We start from the raw sequence: 17,825 nt of genomic DNA on the forward strand, positions 1-17,825 counted from the left end.
CTGGTCGTGAACGATGGGGTTTCAGAACTGTCGCTTGTAGTAGTCGTTTTCGGGACGGGCATGTGACGAGCCTGGGCCATCGACACAGCGCTGGTGCAAGTCTTGGGCTGGGCTCTCGTTCCCATATTCAAGTTTATGCCAATGACTCGCAGATCAAGTTGTACATTCGATATTTTATCCATCCTAGGGACGCATAGAAGTAGCTACATTAGCCAATGTCTATTTTCTTTTCCTCCCTCTCCGGATCCTCTGCGAAGCATGTCGACGTTTAATCGGTGCAAATTCTTCCGAAGAGCCGGTCGCAGCGAAACAGCTTCGGATTGCTCGTCTGAAGACGAATTATCGCTGAATAAGGGGCCACGATATCAATCGATAATTATGATCGCCTATCTCTGTAGATTGTAGAATAGAAAAAGTCCTAGAGAATGGTCCAAACGAGTGTACTCCATATCTCAAAGCACTCACAAAAGCCGTGATTTCCAAAAGCGCGATACCGGTTCGTCTCTCGGTTATAAGAGATGAGATAAAAGTGGACGACTATAGCGTATGACGTCTAATTCTGTTAGGACGAAAGGTGACCTAAGGAGACACTGTGATAAAATCAATCATTATGAGGGATTGAGAATATACCCAAGTTAGACTGACAGTTGAAGTGCTGACGCGCAGGGTGGGATTTGACGTGGTATAGGTAAGTGTGGAGATTCGCATCCGTACGGAGGTTGAGGAGAACGTGTCGTGATATAAGTGGTCCTTGACCCAGCCTGAATGAGGGCGAGACAATACTTTGCGCTGCATCTGAAAAACAACATTAGATCACTGTTAGAGGCAATACAAGATGCACACTACTCATTGATGCATCCCAGATTCTGAGTAGTACGAACGCAGAGCACCTTAAATGTGGGTGAATGCAGCACTCGGAGAGCCTGTACGTAGATGGACATTGATCATATGTTGATCATTAACGAGGATTCGAGGTGTTTTGTAAGGCTGACGCGTGAGTTCGACGGGGAATGCATCCGAAACGAGTAAAAAGGATTTCGCTAGTGGGTTTTCGAAGAAATATTTGAAATATTGAAACGGTTAAAGGACGTTTGCTTCTGTGGGGTTGAAACGCGCTGGATTCGACAACGTATACATGAATACAGGGAGTCTTTTGTATGTACGAGCATGAAAGGGAGAAGTGAGTGATAAGAAGCGCATACGAGAGGAAGTGATGCTGGACGATGAAAGAGAGAAGTTGGTGCCCTGCACAACGTGTTCAAGAGATAAGAGGCGTTATGTAACGTTGCGTTAACGTTTAGGCTAAAAGTCGTAAAAGGAAATAAAAATTTGGGATGCTACGCGCATGTCTCGGATGTGAAGAGGAAGCTCTTCGCATCGATGAGACACACGGACGACTTGCCGCCGCATCTTCATTTTGAAGCGTTGGTCGATTTGTGACAGTACTTGCCGCGTCAATTTCACCTGCCTTTGGCGAGTCTGAGACTTTCGCTTCCATCACAAAGTAGGTGTGAGCTCATCAACCGAGATTTGGCGTGGCTAACATGTCAAGGTACAGATCTACGGAGAGGGATAGCTAGGTCATACCTATGCTATCATGATCCGTGACAATCTGTTGTAAAACGGCTGTCGCTGATTTCAATTGCCGTGATGTGCACTCGGTAATCTCGTTTCCCGTCGAGCGGTTGGATTTGTGACAGTGTCGCGTCACGACTGTGTCTCAGGGGCTCCAATTGCAACTGTCTTGACGAGTCCGAAAGTTCTACTCGTAGGTCTGAACTCGTCAGTGGCGTGGCTAACACATATATAATAGGTGCGTGATACCTATGCATATGATACTAATTATGTAAACTACTTACAGTGTGTTGCATAGTTTTGGCCTCGCCACATCTGTCACGTCACTTAACCTAATTTGGATGCAAAGGTATGTAGGAGAGAAACGAGGCGTACTACTGCAGCTTTTATCAGGATCCGTAGTAATACCTATTTATGCCGCTCATTTTAAATACCGTGATGGCACGCAGCAATTTGGTTTCCCGTTGTCTGTCCTTTGCGCAAAACGTCTGGTCTTCAGACTGCTAGCATCTCTCCAGCCTATACAGCTTGACTTTACTTCCATCGATTGATCTGCGACTGAAGGATGTCGACCTTCGCTAGTACAATTCCAAAGGTAAGTCACGTTTGTTCAACACTTGTTGTATGATCTAAGTCAGCTCTGAAGATCAGAGATGCTCTTCAAGCGACGTTCCGTAGCGGTTTGACACGTCCCTTACCGTGGCGTCAGCACCAGCTATACCAGCTTGCACGCATGGCCCAGAATGAACGGGAGCTCATTTGCGATGCCCTACAGAAAGATCTCGGAAAGCCAAAAACAGAGGTCCTGGTCAATGAAGTGGGCAGCATCGTCGAAAGAGCTGTCAAGTGTGCAAAGCAACTCCCAGAGTGGGCCAAGACTGAATATCCTGACGTGCCCGATCGGCGCAAGTCATGGAGGCCCACGTGAGTGATCGTTTGATCCTTCAATGTCACTCATAATTATACATGTACCAGGATCTATAAGGCTCCGAAGGGCACTGCGTTGATAATCTCGTGAGACGGAACATACTGTCTCAGTCCCGCTTCCTGACATCGCGCTTAAACAGACCATGGAACTACCCTATGATCCTCAGTTTCCAACCTCTCATGGGAGCAATCGCAGCAGGCTGCACTGCCATACTAAAGCCCTCTGAGCTTCTCCCCACCTTCTCACAGCTCTTGGAAGAAATTGTGCCAAAGTACCTCGACCCAAATGCGTACCGTGTTGTCAATGGTGCTGTGCCTGAAACTACAAAGCTTCTCGAGCTTCAATGGGACCACATTTTCTACACGGGGAATGGCAAGGTCGCCAGGATCGTCGCCAGCGCTGCGGCTAAGCACCTGACGCCACTGACACTGGAATTAGGTGGAAAGAGTCCTGTCATTATCGACTCTGCATACGATATCGATCTTGCCGCCAAGAGGATCTTGTGGGGCAAGTGCAACAATGCAGGACAGGTGAGTTGGTGTTGACAAATTTGGAGCTACTCACCGATGCGGCGTACTGATCGGGAATTCTGGCAGATCTGCGTGGCACCTGATTACGTCCTCGTACAGCGGGACAAGCAGGATGAGCTGGTCAAAGCATTCCAGAAGCATTATAACGCATTCTTCCCCAAGGGTGCGCTGGATTCGCCATTGTTCGGAAGCATCGTGTCAGATTCGCACTATAAACGCCTCACTTCACTTCTTTCCCGCACAAAGGGTGAAGTTGTCCTTCAGGGTCGCACTGATGCCGCAAGGAGGAGACTTGAGCCCACCATTGTTAAGAATGTTGTCGACGGGGACTCCTTGCTAGAAGAGTCAGTACTCCCTGTTGTTGGAAGTGTGATTCTGATAGTATGGTATTTACAGAGAAATCTTTGGTCCGATATTACCTATCGTGCCCGTAGATTCTCTCCAACAGGCAATCAACTTTGTTAATGCACGGTAAGCTCTCCTCCCAAAATCCAACTCATCGACTGATTTATCGCACATAGATCTCATCCGCTAGTTTTGTACGCTTTCAGTGAAAACGAGAGCCTGAAGCAACAGCGTATGTTTCACTTGGCTGATGACGGTCGGTTCATGCTAAAATACTGATCAAATTTTCTACAACAGTTGTCTCGGAAACACAGAGCGGTGGTATTGTTTTCAATGACACCTTCCAACAGCTCGCCGGTACGTACTAATACCATGCTCGTACTGCTACTCACACAAATCCGCTGGCCAGTGAGCGAACTGCCATTTACGGGGGTGGGCGAGTCTGGCTGTGAGATTTCCACTCTACCTAGGAGGGAGCACCGCTCACTCTGGATCCCTGACAGATGGATACCAGTTTATGAAACATACATACGATACGTTCACGCAGCTTCGTAGTTCTATTGACATGCCGAAGGAGTGAGTTCTACTTTTGGTTACCTTTTTATCGCTTGGAAGATTGATCTGAATCTGGGTAGGGCCGAGGCAGACCTGGCGATGAGGTATCCGCCTCATTCGGAGGAGGCGGTGAGAGCGCTCACTGCTGCGGTGTATAAGCCCATTCCAGCAAGCCGCCTGTAAGAAGAGTCGACGGGATGATGTAGTGTCGTTGCATCTGTGAGGCATTGGGAGGCATGCTTCTACCAGCATTGATATTGCGAAGACTGTATCCGGGGTGCACAGTGGATAAAAGCTGCATTCGGTATTGGATTTGCTGAAGGAACTTTGTATTAGTAGTTTGGAAACTTGCAGGCTTACTGCATTGTATATTATCATGATCATGGGTTGGTACTATGTACAGCTGGGACATCAGTACTCAGTGATAGTGCGGATCTGGAATGTAGATATGCAAACCCTGAGGGTAAAGCAGAAAAATTGGGAGGTCTATCATGCACATTGCACAACTCATGCCGAGTTATTTTTGAAACTACGCCAGGGGGAGCAGGCAGCCGTCGAGCTCGCTTCGTTGGGAATGGTTGTATAGGTGACACATGCTCGTGTTCCTTGTCCAGAAACCCAGAAGAGCTGATAATGATTTGGGGAGGGTGGTATGCTCTGGAAAGTTGCTCGTGGAGGGCCGATACTTAGATTTATGTGTCAGTGCAAAGGATCTCGACATGACAAATCTCGGTGTACGTTGAACTCCGCGCTATCGAACCGAAATGTCATCAGCAAAGGAACGATTGAGTTGTTACGAAACTTGGTGCAATTGGAACACTGGGTAAGAATCAACTCCGAGTCGGTGCGTAGAACTCGGTTGCGAAATGTCATTTTCTTGGCTTTAAATATACAAATGACGCATGACGGAGAGTAAAAATAAGAGAATCTTCGATAGTGATAATGGTTTGCACGAATCAGGTGCTGTAAAGGCGGTTAGGTGCGATATGCTAAGCAAGCGGCCTCGGCTCGATATTCAAAAGTTGATCAAGGTATGGGTAAAGAGGCTTCAAGGTTTCTGGAGTCGAAAGAGTCAGAAATGAGTTCAGCGAGGCCTAATATTGATGCTCCCGGGGAGCGAACATGATATACGAATATGAGAGAAAAAGGATGGGTCATGACTCATCATGGGTGTATGTGAAATTCAAACTCCGCCGCTCAACATCTCCGAGTAACTTATGATCCATAGGACCATAGTATGATCATGTTGTTTCAGTATCAGCCCTAAGGCCTAAGGCCTATTAATCCTTGGGCTTGCACCTCCGTTGGCCAGTTAATGCCGGCAGAGATGGACTCAGCCAAAGGGTATGTGGCCTCGCCTTCGCGTCCATCCCAATCACAATCGATGAGATACACTTTGTCGTCCTTCGTAATCATAATGTTCGGCTTTTGATGCTCACTAAGTATATATCCCTGTTTGTGACAGTACTCGATTGCTGTCGTGAGTTGACCGTGGAGGTTTGAAGGCAGTTTCGGTGTGCTGTAGGCTGTCGTTCCGTCCATGACTACGATCCGCCTTATCATGCAATGGTATGTCCGGCGCGCTATTGATTCGTCCGTACAATAACTATACGTGCGCCTCATGTCACCATTAGCTGATTATCCACACAGGCTGTGCTCAAGTTTTATTACAGCAGTCGCAACGTGGCGCAGCGTTTTTCTAGTCCCCGCGTGGTGCCTTTCGCACACCTTTCCATGCTGCATGCCTATGACTGTAATGTCGACGTCCCCGCCCTCGAATGAAAAATCCGATACCGTGGTAGAGCACCCGCACCACTCGCACCACCCACATCATGTCCACCGCCATAAATCAAATGCGGGGGCAAGAGCTGCGTGCGTATGGGATCACCCTTGAGTCATCTGCCCACAACTGACACAAAGCTTTCTGTCAGTAACGTCAATGCCAAGTTATCAAACCCCTTGCGCGGCATACCTCATGATCGTCTCATGGCGGATGTTGAAATTTTTGCCCAGGAGAGAGGAATGACCCATCTTTTGCCTGAGCTCAAGAAAGGGGCGCTTGTTGCCCAGGATCCCACGTGTATGTTAACTTGAGAGACATTTCCCTAGCTGACTTGATATCTTTGGGTGTGCAGGTTATAATCATCTGCCCATATTTTCGGATGAAGACAAACGAATTTTTACAGAAGAGGTTACGCACAAGTGGCGACAAACGCGCACGCTTTATTATGTTGGAGTTGCCCTCTTTTGGACTGTTTGTCATAACTCACACCGTTTAAAACAGATGGTCGTAATGTCATCACTTGCAGCGGCTGTTCAGGGAATGGACGAGGCTGTTATCAATGGCGCTCAAATCCTTTATCCCAAGCAGTTCGGCATTGGCGATTCGAATAGTCGTGCGTAGAAGCTCTTCTATCATTCCGATCATCATCATTCATAAATTGTGTGTGCAGAACGCGATTCATGGTTGGTCGGTCTCATCAACTCTGCACCCTACTTGTGTGTGCTTTGTTCTAATTGCAGGATACTGTTCCTCATCACTTCACAGATGCTGTGCCACCATTTCTTGTTGGATGACGTATCCGCTCAACCACTATTTTGGGCGTAGAAAGACCATTTTCATCACTTGTATGATCTCGTTCTTGACATGTATCTGGTCTGGATTCACCAATACTTGGTGGCACCTTTTCATCTCACGGTTCTTCCTTGGTTTTGGAATTGGTCCCAAATCTGCCACTGTCCCAGTGTATACCGCGGAGTGCTCACCTGCACCAATACGTGGTGCCCTCGTCATGATGTGGCAGATGTGGACCGCTTTCGGCATTGCTCTAGGAGACCTTATCGACTCTGTATTCTACTACATTTCAGACGCCCCCGGTGTGACTGGTCTGAACTGGCGACTCATGCTAGCTTCTGCTGGTATCCCTGGTCTCATTGTCTGCCTGCAAGTCTTATTTGTGCCCGAGTCGCCTCGTTGGTTGATCTCCAAGGGTCGCTACGAGGATGCTTTCGATGCACTTTGTCGGCTTCGTTTCTCGCACGTTCAGGCTGCTCGTGATTTGTACTACATTCACGTGGCACTCGAGGCGGAAAACGAGATGAGGAAGGATCGCAAACCGTCTTGTTGAGATGTTCACGATTCCGCGTAACAGGCATGCTGCCGCTGCTAGTTGGATTGTCATGTTCGGTCAGCAGTTTTGCGGTGTCAATGTCATCGGTATGAGGTTTGTGTCCATAGTTTGAAAGTATTTATTAACGCGGTGGCAGCTTACTACTCGTCCAACATCTTCCTGGCTTCTGGTTTCTCGCGGGCTTCGGCACTGGATTCTTCCCTTGTATTCGGTATACTTAACTGGTTGTTCGCCCTCCCTGCTGTTTTCACCGTGAGTGGTCCCTTCCATGGTTGTTGGGGTTTCCATAAGTATTCAAAGTTGAAACACTAGATCGATACTTTTGGACGGAGGAACTTACTTTTGTTCACTTTTCCCTGCATGGCCATCTGTCTTTTAATTGCGGGCTTCTCCTTCTGGATTACTTCGGAAACAGGGCGTCTAGCTGGCGTTAGTCTCGGAATATGTACGCCATCCTTTTGGTACTATATACTGCCATTGATATCCACTCCTTCAGACCTCTATGCAATCTTCTATTCTCCAGGCGAAGGTCCAGTACCGTACACGTACTGCGCAGAGGCATTCCCTCTCTACATTCGTGATATCGGCATGTCCTTTGCCACTGCAACCAATTGGTTCTGGAATTTCGTTCTGTCAATCACTTGGCCTTCGCTCATATTGACCCTCAAACCACAAGGTGCCTTCGCCTGGTACGCAGCATGGTGCTGTATTCTCTGGGTGCTCGTCTTGTTATTCGTGCGCGAGACGAAAGGCAAGACCCTGGAGGAGCTCGACCAAGTTTTCGCTATCGACGTTGCCACGCATGCTGCATACGGCCTCCGGCAGATACCCTACAGCTTCAGGAAGTTCGTATTGTTCCAGAACCCTGTCCCTGTGCAGCTTCATCAGCTGGCGGGCAATGTATCGAGCACTAGAGGCGAGGAGAAGGCGAGGGAGGTGAAGGAGGATCTGGAGAGGACAAATGTATGATGAGTTGAGCTGTGATGTGATGATGACCGACACTTCGCGTCTAAGACAGATGTGTTTGATCATCGGATTTGTTCGCATGCTATCTATCCATTTAACATTTGTTGTCGACATCACTTGCACATGTACTGCTACCTCATTATGTTATATATACTTCCTTGCCGGACTGACGGTCACCGGTCACAATTAGCTTGAAGCCCTGGTGTATAACGGTGCACATTTACTATTAATCTCATTTTTCTGTCGAGATAATCTGTGTCGCTCAGTTTAGATAATTTTACGCAACCTCACATATGCAGCCTTTCTCAGAACCTAGTGGGTTTTTAATCGGTTGATCGATCCATGAGAAGAGATAATGATTGCACGTGACTGTAACCCGGGTATCGGACATTTCCGACACGCAAGTGTCAAGTTTAGTGATTCCGCATATTTATGAAAACAGCTGTAATTAAGTTGCGTTTGGACCGCCATATGACCACAACATCTTGTGTTGTGGGCAGAAGTCTGCCATTCTGCCAGCCGGTTTGGCAGAACCGGTTCTGCCTTGCAGATGGCAGAATGTCAAACTACAGGGGATCACAGTGAAAGATGTTCTAATAACCTTCTTCATCAGCAACTGCAGAATTCCTTACCTGTAGTAGAATCCTTTGAAGGCACTTGCAATCACCCTCTCATCTATTATTGTTCTCCATGCTACCCACATTGGACCCAGGTAGAGTAGCGGCACTGTAGCTTAGTCAGCCACTCCTTCGGGCTTTGTAGCATCGCTGCCGCGTAGTGCCCTTCACAAGCGAACTTCGAAGTTCATCACTTCTTGGCTTGTTCATGACATGCAGTCACACAGTTGTGGATACACCTCTCCAACGTCGAACACCTCTTCTCAGATATGTGTAGCACTCAGTCTCTGCAGCGCTGCAATCTCACAATAGACACGATTCAAAAGCACTAGCAAAGATTTGAGCAACTTTGCATTACCATGGTCATCAGAATGCCGTGGCTAATGGCAGGCCAATTCATCGATGTCATGCGCACATGCACACCAGCACCTGGCAGGCGTCAACATTGATGTAGCCGCTGGATGGTGGAAATAAACCCCACACGACAACAGACAGTGAGATGTGGACATGCTGGTGTCTTCTAATGGTGTTTCCTAGTGATATACTGTCATATGCACAGCCCTGTAGCGCTTTGATAGTTTTGCCTAGTGGCAGAAGTGGCGGTTCTGCCACTTCTGCCGGTTGTGCCGGCACAATTGCCTCCAAATAGTTCTGCCCCCAGCACTAACAACATCAAAGGCCCACTCGTACACACTGGTTCCTCGAAGCAACTCCAAATTCAGAATTTTGGCAAAAATAATCCCATATTGCAAAGAAAGGTCCCGCCGTCTTACTATTCTGCTGGACCAGATCCCCTGCTAATGCATTCACCAGGACCACTAACCAAGACTTATCTCTTTCGCCTTATTTCCACTACTCCTACCAAATTATCAGGCAGCTGGGTACGATACCACTTCTTTCTCTTCGAATTGTTAATATGCTGAGACAGCATACTTCTATCTGGTGATGGCGTCTCTAAAAAATACCGACCGCGGGGAAGCTACTTTATATCCGATATCTTCAGGTTCCTGTCCAAATGTTGTTTGCACTGTGCAGTCGCAGAATGGGCTGATCCTTCTCATTCTCCGACCTATATGCACGATATATAGGGTGGTTTTTGATCTGTTCTTACTAGACGAGATACATTCAACACATTCGATCTTCAATCCCAGGTGCGCTTACTATGGATTTCCAAGATGTGTTCGGCTACTGGGGTCGAGGAATCATCGAAGATCATGATGATACTCTCCGCAAAGGCATTCCCCCCACTCACCGCGACTCCTCATGAAGAGACATTGCAGATACCTGCGCTCCCTAAGCATGGTTATGGCCCGCTGGGCACAGTTGGAATTCTAGGCGCGGGAGTTGGTGGTCTATACACCGCCCTTATCCTAGATTCGCTAAACATCGACTACGAGATCTTAGAGGCGTCGAACCGCACCGGCGGACGCCTCTTCACCTACAACTTCCCGAATGGTGGTAAATACGACTACTACGTATGTCGTTCATTCGATGCTGCTGCACCAAAGATGCTGACCATGTAAACTCTTGGCTTTCCTGCTAACTAGGATGTTGGCGCCATGAGGTTTCCCCTGCCAAAGAAGGACGCTCAAGGCAATTACAAGATTGGCATGATGACGCGCCTGGGCGAGTTGATCAACTACTCGAAGCTTAACAAGGGTTTATCCAAGCCACCTCTAAGCTCCCAACTTATCGATTATCATTTTACGTCAAAGAGACAGGGTCATTTTCTCTACTTCAACAATCAACGTCATCAAGTCTCTCAGACATCGCGCCCTCCTGACTTCCGTGCCCGAGAAATGGGTGTGGATTCTCAGTACAATCGCCGCGGGAGTTGAGAATATTGTCCAGGACGTCATTCGGCCGTTCGCTAAGGACCTCATTAAAGACTTGGAGCAAAATGACCGTTCGGGCTGGCACAACATAATGAAGCACAATGCATACTCACTTCGCTTATTCATGTCACTCAAGTACACTCCCAGCGCCAGCCTCCAAATTCCGCGCACGCATCTTTCCGCTAACGTTATCCATTGGTGTGAGACATTCGATGACAGCACGGGCGCGTATGACCGCGGTTTAACTGAAGCGGTTTTTCAGGCGCTGGCATTAGCCAGTGTCGAGTCGCAGACCCTTGGAGGCGTAGAATGGAAGTGTTTTGAGTAAGCGCACCTGTTTTGGAACTCATGTAGTCTCACACATACCATCACCGTACCCAGAGGCGGTTCTCAAGTGCTCACCGACTACATGGCGGCATATCTTACTGCTAATGGCACCAAGCCTGTCATCCAGTTCAATAAGAAGGTCACGAGCATCCTTCAGAGTGGAGACATTGCAATGAATGTTTCTGTGAGGGGCGAGTGTAGCCCGCGCACATATTCACACGTTATATCGACTATTCCTCTGCCGGGCCTACGGATGATTGAACTCGGACGTGCTGGTTTAAATGTGATGCAGAAAAATGCATTGCGTAAAGTGCAGTACGCTCCTTCAATAAAGGTTGCCATGCGCTTTCGATCAGCGTGGTGGACCGAACTTTTCGATATCATAGGGGGCAAATCATCCACTGACCTTCCCATCCGAACTATCATGTACCCTTCTCACGGTGCTGAATCTAGCACACCGTCCACAGTGCTGATTGCGAGCTACTGTTTGACAGATGATGCAGAACGCTTGAGAGCGCTCATCAACACCGGTAAGATAGAGTATGAGGAGCAATTGAAGGAACTCGTGCTGCGCAATCTCGCGGAAGTACACAATGTGGATTATAGTTTCTTGTTGGATCAGTATGTAGACATGCATGCATGGGACTGGAGCGACGACCCGTTCGTCATGGGCAAGTCTTTGAATATTGACATGAGCCAATCGATTCTCACTCTCTCCGTTACAGGTGGCTTTGCGTTCTTTGGGCCCGGAGATTTTCAAGATTTATACACGTCTCTCACCGTACCCAATGCCAACAAGAGGCTCCATTTCGCTGGAGAGGCCATCAGCGTTCGTCATTCGTGAGTGAAAAGCCGTTGAGTCGTTTTGATGATTACAACTTATGGCCCGTAATGTAACCTGCAGGTGGGTCGTCGGTGCATTGGACAGCGCATGGCGCGCAGTGTATGAATACCTGCTCACATCCGGACAACATGAGAAGATTCAAAGATTCTTCGACCTGTGGGGCCAGAACGTCGAGTGGGCGGGCCAATCTAAACATGGAAAACATGATCCAGCTGATCCGAACACTATGTTACGAGTTCACATGGGATACACATATGCTGGTGAACTCACTGGGGAGGTGAAGTTTTAAATAAGTAGCAGTGAGGTCGGTAACATTGTCTGAATCTGTAACATTACTCGCCTTGTAACATCATTGATGATTAGCTCCTCAGAATTGGTACATGTTGCATCTGTCAAGTGCTAGTTATGCTACCAGAACCTACTAAATAAAATGAAGATAGCTGTCCCTTAGGTACAGCATCTGCTGGCGTGAATACTATACTAAGTGTACAGTCATTGTGATCTTGATCGCGTAGTAACTGCATCCAACTGCACTGGTGTGGTTGTCGATGTATAATGTTGGCTTTTATCTTTGAATTCTCACTGGAGATCTAAAGAGGGTGACAAAGATGATGAGATAAAAAGGGAAGGACTTGAGCTGAGACATAGCAATCTATAGCGAGCTTTGCAATAAAATTTTCAAGCTGGCGCTACATCTGAAGATCTGGTAATTTGGCTATCAAGCGTATCGGGACACATCTCCTGCGACTAATAGTATTCTATGCCGCATGTACTTAGATCTGTTATCATCACAAGAAACTGTTCAAACGTGCTGTATCAAACTCATCTAATAACACAATCAACGTGGTTTGTAAATGTGACCAAGCCAGCAGAAACATTGGGTTAGTGACACGATTTGCAAAATGCACAACTCTTGGCTCGAGTCAAATTGAAGGAACCAGGGTCATAAGCCTGTTCCCATTCGCGAGCCACCACTTTTCTGCCTCCTCATCCGCATCGTATCCAAATTGGATATCGCTCTTCGTCTTATCAGCCCACTGGTTCGCATTTCCTGCTAGCACAAGAGTGCTCTGCTCGCTGCGCGCAACACGCAACGCATCCTCCATGGCCGCGCGCATGTCACGGTCACGATTCTCTTGATCTGGCCCGTCGGGTTTGTGAAATATGTGCCGGTTTAGACTTGAGGACTTCTGTGTCGCGGTGGCACGATCGTACCGGATAGATTGGTAGGCATAGAGGAGAGACGAGATCTGCGAGCGGTCCGAGCAATGCGAGAATATGTTGCCTAAGACAGCAGCATCTTCAATCTAGAGAATTCTGATTTCAGCACGCGTTTTATTGTCGACACTCCTCCTTACAGCCATGGCTAACCCTTGCGCACGGTACGGCTAGGGAGATATAAGACTTAGTATGTGCTATTTTGATCGAGAATTCACACAAACCAGCATTGGATGGCATGAGTCGCCCAACAAGGCCAACTTGCCATCCTTGTGAATCCACGAGGGCAGTGGGTCTCGGTCCATCAACTTCCAATCGAGCGTTGATGGAACAAGCGCCAGAAGCTTTTGAACACTGTGTCCCGCGCCACCAGTTAGCATGACCATACAGTGGGGATTAAAACGGAGCCACTAACGTGGGACTCCATCGTTTGTAGTTCTCCCTCATTTTGTCCACGTTACCTTCAGCAGTCCATGATTCCACGCCCCCTTCAGCATCATCAGGGTGCACCATAACAAGGTTAAATTCTTTCTTGGCACGCTGTCCAGCTCTCGCATTAGTTCCCGACGTTAACCATGTTAGCCGAACGGCCGGCTTACAATAGTATAGCCGACGATGTGACCTCCGGGGCCCATCCATATATTCGATTCCATTTTCTCCACCAATGGTTTCAGCTCATCATCCTCTAGGAGTTTCTCAGCTGGGATGAGTGCTCTGTAAGCAGCATCTCCAGTAGCTCTTGGTTTATCGGGTCCGCCGACAACATACTCCCGAGTAACACTTTTCACTCCGTCGGCGCCAATGATTAGGTCAGCAGATACGACCTCCCCAGAAGCAAGAGTCACACTGGGTTTCGATGGGTCCACGGATACGACGCGACTATTAACTCGGATGTTACAGTATGGCTCAGTGGCTTCGTAGAGCATATGATGGAAATCAGCTCGCTGTTTCAGCCTCGTCAGAAAGAATAGATGCAATAAGGAGAGGACTAACGTGTAATAGGTAGAAAGGAGCACCGTATTCCTTCTCGACCACATCCCCAAGTGGCGTCCACCCTATGACCTCATCGTTGCTCCCTGGAGATTGGCATCAAGCAAGAGCGCCAGAACACTTCAACGTAACTCACATCGTTTAAGACTCATAGCCTGAATCTTGACGCCAAATTCCTCAAGATACGGGCCGAGACCCCAACGCATCAAGAGGCGCGAGACGTTGGGACTGGACTGAACGCCAGCGCCTGCCTCACCGATGGCTGACGCTGCTTCGAGGATGGTGATGTTGTGGCCTGCTTGTGCGAGGCAGTATGCAGCGGCGAGACCTCCCAGACCGCATCCTATGACTACGATGTTGAGGGGCAGTGAAGCTCGTCTTCCTTTGTATAGATGGTCCGGCTGATGGGTCGAACCAGCCTGAGACATTCAGAAGGTCAGTACATAGCTTCGCTTTGATGGCCCCACATCACTACTAACTGTTTTAGGTTCCTGTGCGTTCATCATATCAATCAAGGAGCAGGACTTGGTAATGATGGAGTGGTGACGATAGAGGGGGATGAGAGTGTGTAATCATTGATGTGGGTGGACTATTAATATAGGGTGCTAAGGAGAACGAGAATGGACCTTATGTCGTCATATCAATCCAATCATCAGGAGTTTCGCGCCCGTCTTCGGCGCTGGCTAGTCATGTTGCTTCCCTCGTGGGTTCTGTCTCGTGGATTGGAAGCAGGAGCGCTCTCTTACTTGAAAATGGCAGCACAGGTCCTTGGGATCAGAGGGTAAAACGAATTATCCTTTCGCAGTTACTGGCCAAGATTTCCTTCCGGGCGGCCGCTCCCGTAAAGATGCATCACTGAAAGCGCCTTGATAGTTAGGGCTTTGTCTGTGTCTAAATGAGGTGTTACACGACACACTCCAATAGTATGTCATGTGGACGCACATCATGTTATTAAGATCTTCCAACTCTCAGGCATAGAAGCGACTGCAGAGGGCCCGGGAGGCTTTAATTCAAAGCCAGAATGCTTGCAAAGATAATGATGATAGGGGTGGGTGAGACAAGACGATTGCAGTACGGTCGCCGGACTGTTGGTATTCAATTAGTAAATCATACTCGACAAAGGTAATGCAAGGGGTACTGCAAGGAAGAATGAATTACCGCAGTAAGTTTTTAAAAACGGGAGATTCCCCGTGGCCGAGGAGCAGCGAAGGCAAAATATCGAATCTACGGTCGACTATGAATGGGCTTATGGAAGGATAAACCATAGCTCGTATATTAAGTTCTGAATGATGACAAGCGTGTATACCGTGAGTATGTATGGCTCATGAGGTAGAATATGAACTGTGCCATTGTCACGGCTGCCATGCTTCGGCCTCCGGGCAACCTAGGAGATACGATCACGGGTTGGAATGAGTTGCTCAAGAGGTCAGCGCACCTATCCTGGTTTGGGACTCCTGGAAAATACCATGCTCGACGGGTAGACCATCGGATGTACGGAGATAGATCATGTTAAATCTGGATGCTCGAAAAACTTAAACATAGATGACCGTGAACAGCTTGCAGACGAGACTGTGAATCTCTTTCCCTGTAGGTTTCTGCTGATAGTACCGGATCCAGAAGCTTGTTAGTGCTATGTAGTCTGCCACACCTTTCAAGTCATAAACCTTGAATCTCATCATTAATTGGATGAGTTTATTCTTCCAGATGTAGGGTGTGCAGTAGAGATACCTGCAAGAAGTGACAACTTTCTTCCTTCTGTAACGGTCTGCCAAGGGAGAGACTACCTTTATATGACCCACGTGAAGCAAATAACCTGCACCGATGGGCCACCCTGCCGGGCCCCATGAGAACGCGGATGCCTGATCGCAGTCTCCTGCAGATGTCGCCCAAGAAGAGCCAAGAAGTCATTTTCGACGTCGAGTGTCTGCAAACCCAATGCTATCGATCGACTCGGATTCCTTTCTCAATGCTGGGCCCGTGAATCAGCCGTTCTTTTCCAAATTCCCACTACCAGAAGCGTTTTATCGAGTCACGATACGGGTACTTGAGCTAAAGTTTCGTGCCCATATGTCAAGACTCAAGGTTATATGGAAATAAGGCAGACGACAAGCAAATCTACCAAACATCACATGATTAGTGACCGTGCTGTGACATCACAAATGTCAGATACCTGATAGGCTGATACCTGCAGTCTATTACATAGCGAGGCACGAGCGGAGGAAATAGAGCTAAGTCAACGTGACCCCCGTGCACTTCGTCGTTTCTTTTTCCCACCCTCCTGCCCCTCTTTCGTCCTGGACTCCTGCGTCAGCACGATTCAGCGCCTCGCTAAATACCTAAATCACAATCCTAAAACTCTCACACGGGCCCTGAAGGGGCCAAGACTCAGCGAGGTGACCCGCCCGCCCGCGTAGCTCACTTATCTTCCTTTACTAGGCGGCTAAGTCCCTTCGCCCGAAAACCTTTCTAGTCCTCTCACCTAGGGTGTGACATGGGTGAGGGCCACCCGGGTACCCGCCCGGGTGTCACCCGCGGATGGAACGTGGGGCGGGTGGTACGGGTGGCGGGTGGCGCGGGTGGCTCACCCGCGCGGGTACGGGTGAGAGCATTTGCTAAAGTCGGGTACCCGCAGGTACCCGCGGGTGGTCTAGTACCCCAACGAGAAATGATTGACGGCCGAATGCCCTGAACCAGACTCGTCAAAATCAAGCTCGATGAGGTAAGTACCAAGTGACAGACCTCATAAACTAGTTTCAGATGAATATTGTACCCTGAACTAGACTCACTACTACTACTTGCACTTATCCGATGTCAAAATGAAGCACGATGAGGTACTATGAACGTGGTATGAACGTTCTGAACCGGTACTAAGCAGTGCTGTATGACGAACTAGTTTCAGATGGATATTGGTCATTATCAGAGCCTGTCAACATGCCGCCAACTGACATCATCTATTCCAGATATTTAAATTCGATGTGTGCTACACAGCTAGTTGTCATCCTCTCTCGTCGCCAGTTACCCTCTATCCTCCATGCCGGAGAGCAGTTTCAACTCAGCTTCGGACGTGTCTTTGGCATCCAAGTCGCCAGCAACAAATACACGCAGTCGCAAAAGACCGGCGGCGTCTCCGATTCCTGTTCTAGAGTCTCCAAAAAAGAAACGGCGCGCCAAAGCAGAGCTGTCCGACATAGCAATCTGGAGCAATACTGATGACGAGATTATAAGTGAGTGTCTCTCTTATTTAATTGTACGATGTAACATAGTTACATGTCACACAGCCTGAGTGATGAAGAGGACGGAGAAGATAATTTCACCTGCCCAGACTCCATTGAAGCCTACCTTGATTCCCCGCGTGTATCAAGGACTGAGGTCAATGCTGCAGGCGGAGTTCTGCAATATTGGGAGAATGCCCGTGCCACTCGACCTCGACTAGCACAAATGGCACTTGATTTTTTGTCAGCACCTGGTATGACAACTCACAAGTGCTTGTATCCACCACTAGTACTGACACTCGTATAGCTTCTTCAGTTGATGCCGAACGGGCGTTCTCCGGTGGCCGTCTGCAAGTAAACCACCTTCAGCATGGTATCAGCTCGCAGACCTTCAAGGCACAGGTCGCCGTCGGATCTTGGTTCAACACACCCCTTATGCCCGATCTCAGCGTCGCTACAAAAATCATGCGAAGGAAAATGGGAAGGGAGAAGGGAGAAGGGAAGGGAAAAGAGGACTCACGCCCTGACACAATTGACGTCGATTCTGATTGATTTTTTTTACATATATTTCATACATATGTTCTCATACCTACAGTTCTACTAGTACATAATATATACTAGGTCACCCGTGGGTGACCCGGGTGACCCGCACCACCTGCGGGTCCACCCACGGATCCACCCACACCCGTGATAGTCTGACCCGTACGGGTGCGGGTAGGCCTTCAGAGTGCCACCTACCCGCGGATTGGGTA

General features: G+C 48.4%; 6 protein-coding genes across 6 annotated transcripts; 4 read left to right on the plus strand and 2 right to left on the minus strand.

The window, feature by feature from the left end:
* Positions 1–2,140: 2,140 nt before the first annotated feature.
* Positions 2,141–4,116, plus strand: DFJ58DRAFT_714110 (aldehyde dehydrogenase; the record flags this gene model as incomplete). The annotated part of the gene is made up of 11 exons (XM_041383982.1): positions 2,141–2,170; positions 2,222–2,499; positions 2,551–2,589; positions 2,643–3,033; positions 3,100–3,377; positions 3,430–3,504; positions 3,555–3,610; positions 3,676–3,735; positions 3,788–3,826; positions 3,882–3,954; positions 4,014–4,116. 11 exons carry the CDS (start codon positions 2,141–2,143, stop codon positions 4,114–4,116), a joined length of 1,422 nt encoding a protein of 473 aa, XP_041248618.1.
* A 1,013-nt stretch (positions 4,117–5,129) lies between these two features.
* On the minus strand, positions 5,130–5,605 carry DFJ58DRAFT_766025 (uncharacterized protein). The gene is made up of 2 exons (XM_041388779.1): positions 5,568–5,605; positions 5,130–5,502 (listed from the first exon to the last, which is right to left on the minus strand). Exon 2 carries the CDS (start codon positions 5,494–5,496, stop codon positions 5,197–5,199), a length of 300 nt encoding a protein of 99 aa, XP_041248619.1. The 5' UTR covers positions 5,497–5,502; positions 5,568–5,605; the 3' UTR covers positions 5,130–5,196.
* Positions 5,606–5,689: 84 nt separating this feature from the next.
* DFJ58DRAFT_766031 (uncharacterized protein) lies at positions 5,690–8,051 on the plus strand (the record flags this gene model as incomplete). Its single annotated transcript, XM_041388780.1, has 10 exons — positions 5,690–5,767; positions 5,854–6,013; positions 6,069–6,163; positions 6,218–6,329; positions 6,387–6,432; positions 6,482–7,051; positions 7,086–7,150; positions 7,201–7,316; positions 7,377–7,509; positions 7,561–8,051. The coding sequence occupies 10 exons, from the start codon at positions 5,690–5,692 to the stop codon at positions 8,031–8,033; spliced, it is 1,848 nt and encodes a 615-aa protein (XP_041248620.1). The 3' UTR covers positions 8,034–8,051.
* A 1,470-nt stretch (positions 8,052–9,521) lies between these two features.
* DFJ58DRAFT_742495 (uncharacterized protein) lies at positions 9,522–12,340 on the plus strand. The gene is made up of 5 exons (XM_041387202.1): positions 9,522–10,122; positions 10,195–10,452; positions 10,499–10,806; positions 10,864–11,649; positions 11,714–12,340. Exons 1-5 carry the CDS (start codon positions 9,823–9,825, stop codon positions 11,940–11,942), a joined length of 1,881 nt encoding a protein of 626 aa, XP_041248621.1. The 5' UTR covers positions 9,522–9,822; the 3' UTR covers positions 11,943–12,340.
* Positions 12,341–12,415: 75 nt separating this feature from the next.
* DFJ58DRAFT_697731 (uncharacterized protein) lies at positions 12,416–14,600 on the minus strand. Its single transcript, XM_041383507.1, has 8 exons — positions 14,341–14,600; positions 13,998–14,280; positions 13,865–13,947; positions 13,471–13,815; positions 13,287–13,411; positions 13,096–13,225; positions 13,012–13,041; positions 12,416–12,960 (listed from the first exon to the last, which is right to left on the minus strand). Exons 1-8 carry the CDS (start codon positions 14,365–14,367, stop codon positions 12,577–12,579), a joined length of 1,407 nt encoding a protein of 468 aa, XP_041248622.1. The 5' UTR covers positions 14,368–14,600; the 3' UTR covers positions 12,416–12,576.
* A 2,800-nt stretch (positions 14,601–17,400) lies between these two features.
* DFJ58DRAFT_653532 (uncharacterized protein) lies at positions 17,401–17,625 on the plus strand (the record flags this gene model as incomplete). The annotated part of the gene is made up of 1 exon (XM_041381748.1): positions 17,401–17,625. A coding segment is annotated over one exon (225 nt), but the record flags the coding sequence as incomplete, so codon positions are not given.
* Between the last annotated feature and the right edge of the window lie 200 nt (positions 17,626–17,825).

This window comes from Suillus subalutaceus (genome assembly GCF_016647625.1).
Source record: "Suillus subalutaceus strain FC151 chromosome Unknown DFJ58scaffold_12, whole genome shotgun sequence".
In the NCBI taxonomy this organism is placed as follows: domain Eukaryota; kingdom Fungi; phylum Basidiomycota; class Agaricomycetes; order Boletales; family Suillaceae; genus Suillus; species Suillus subalutaceus.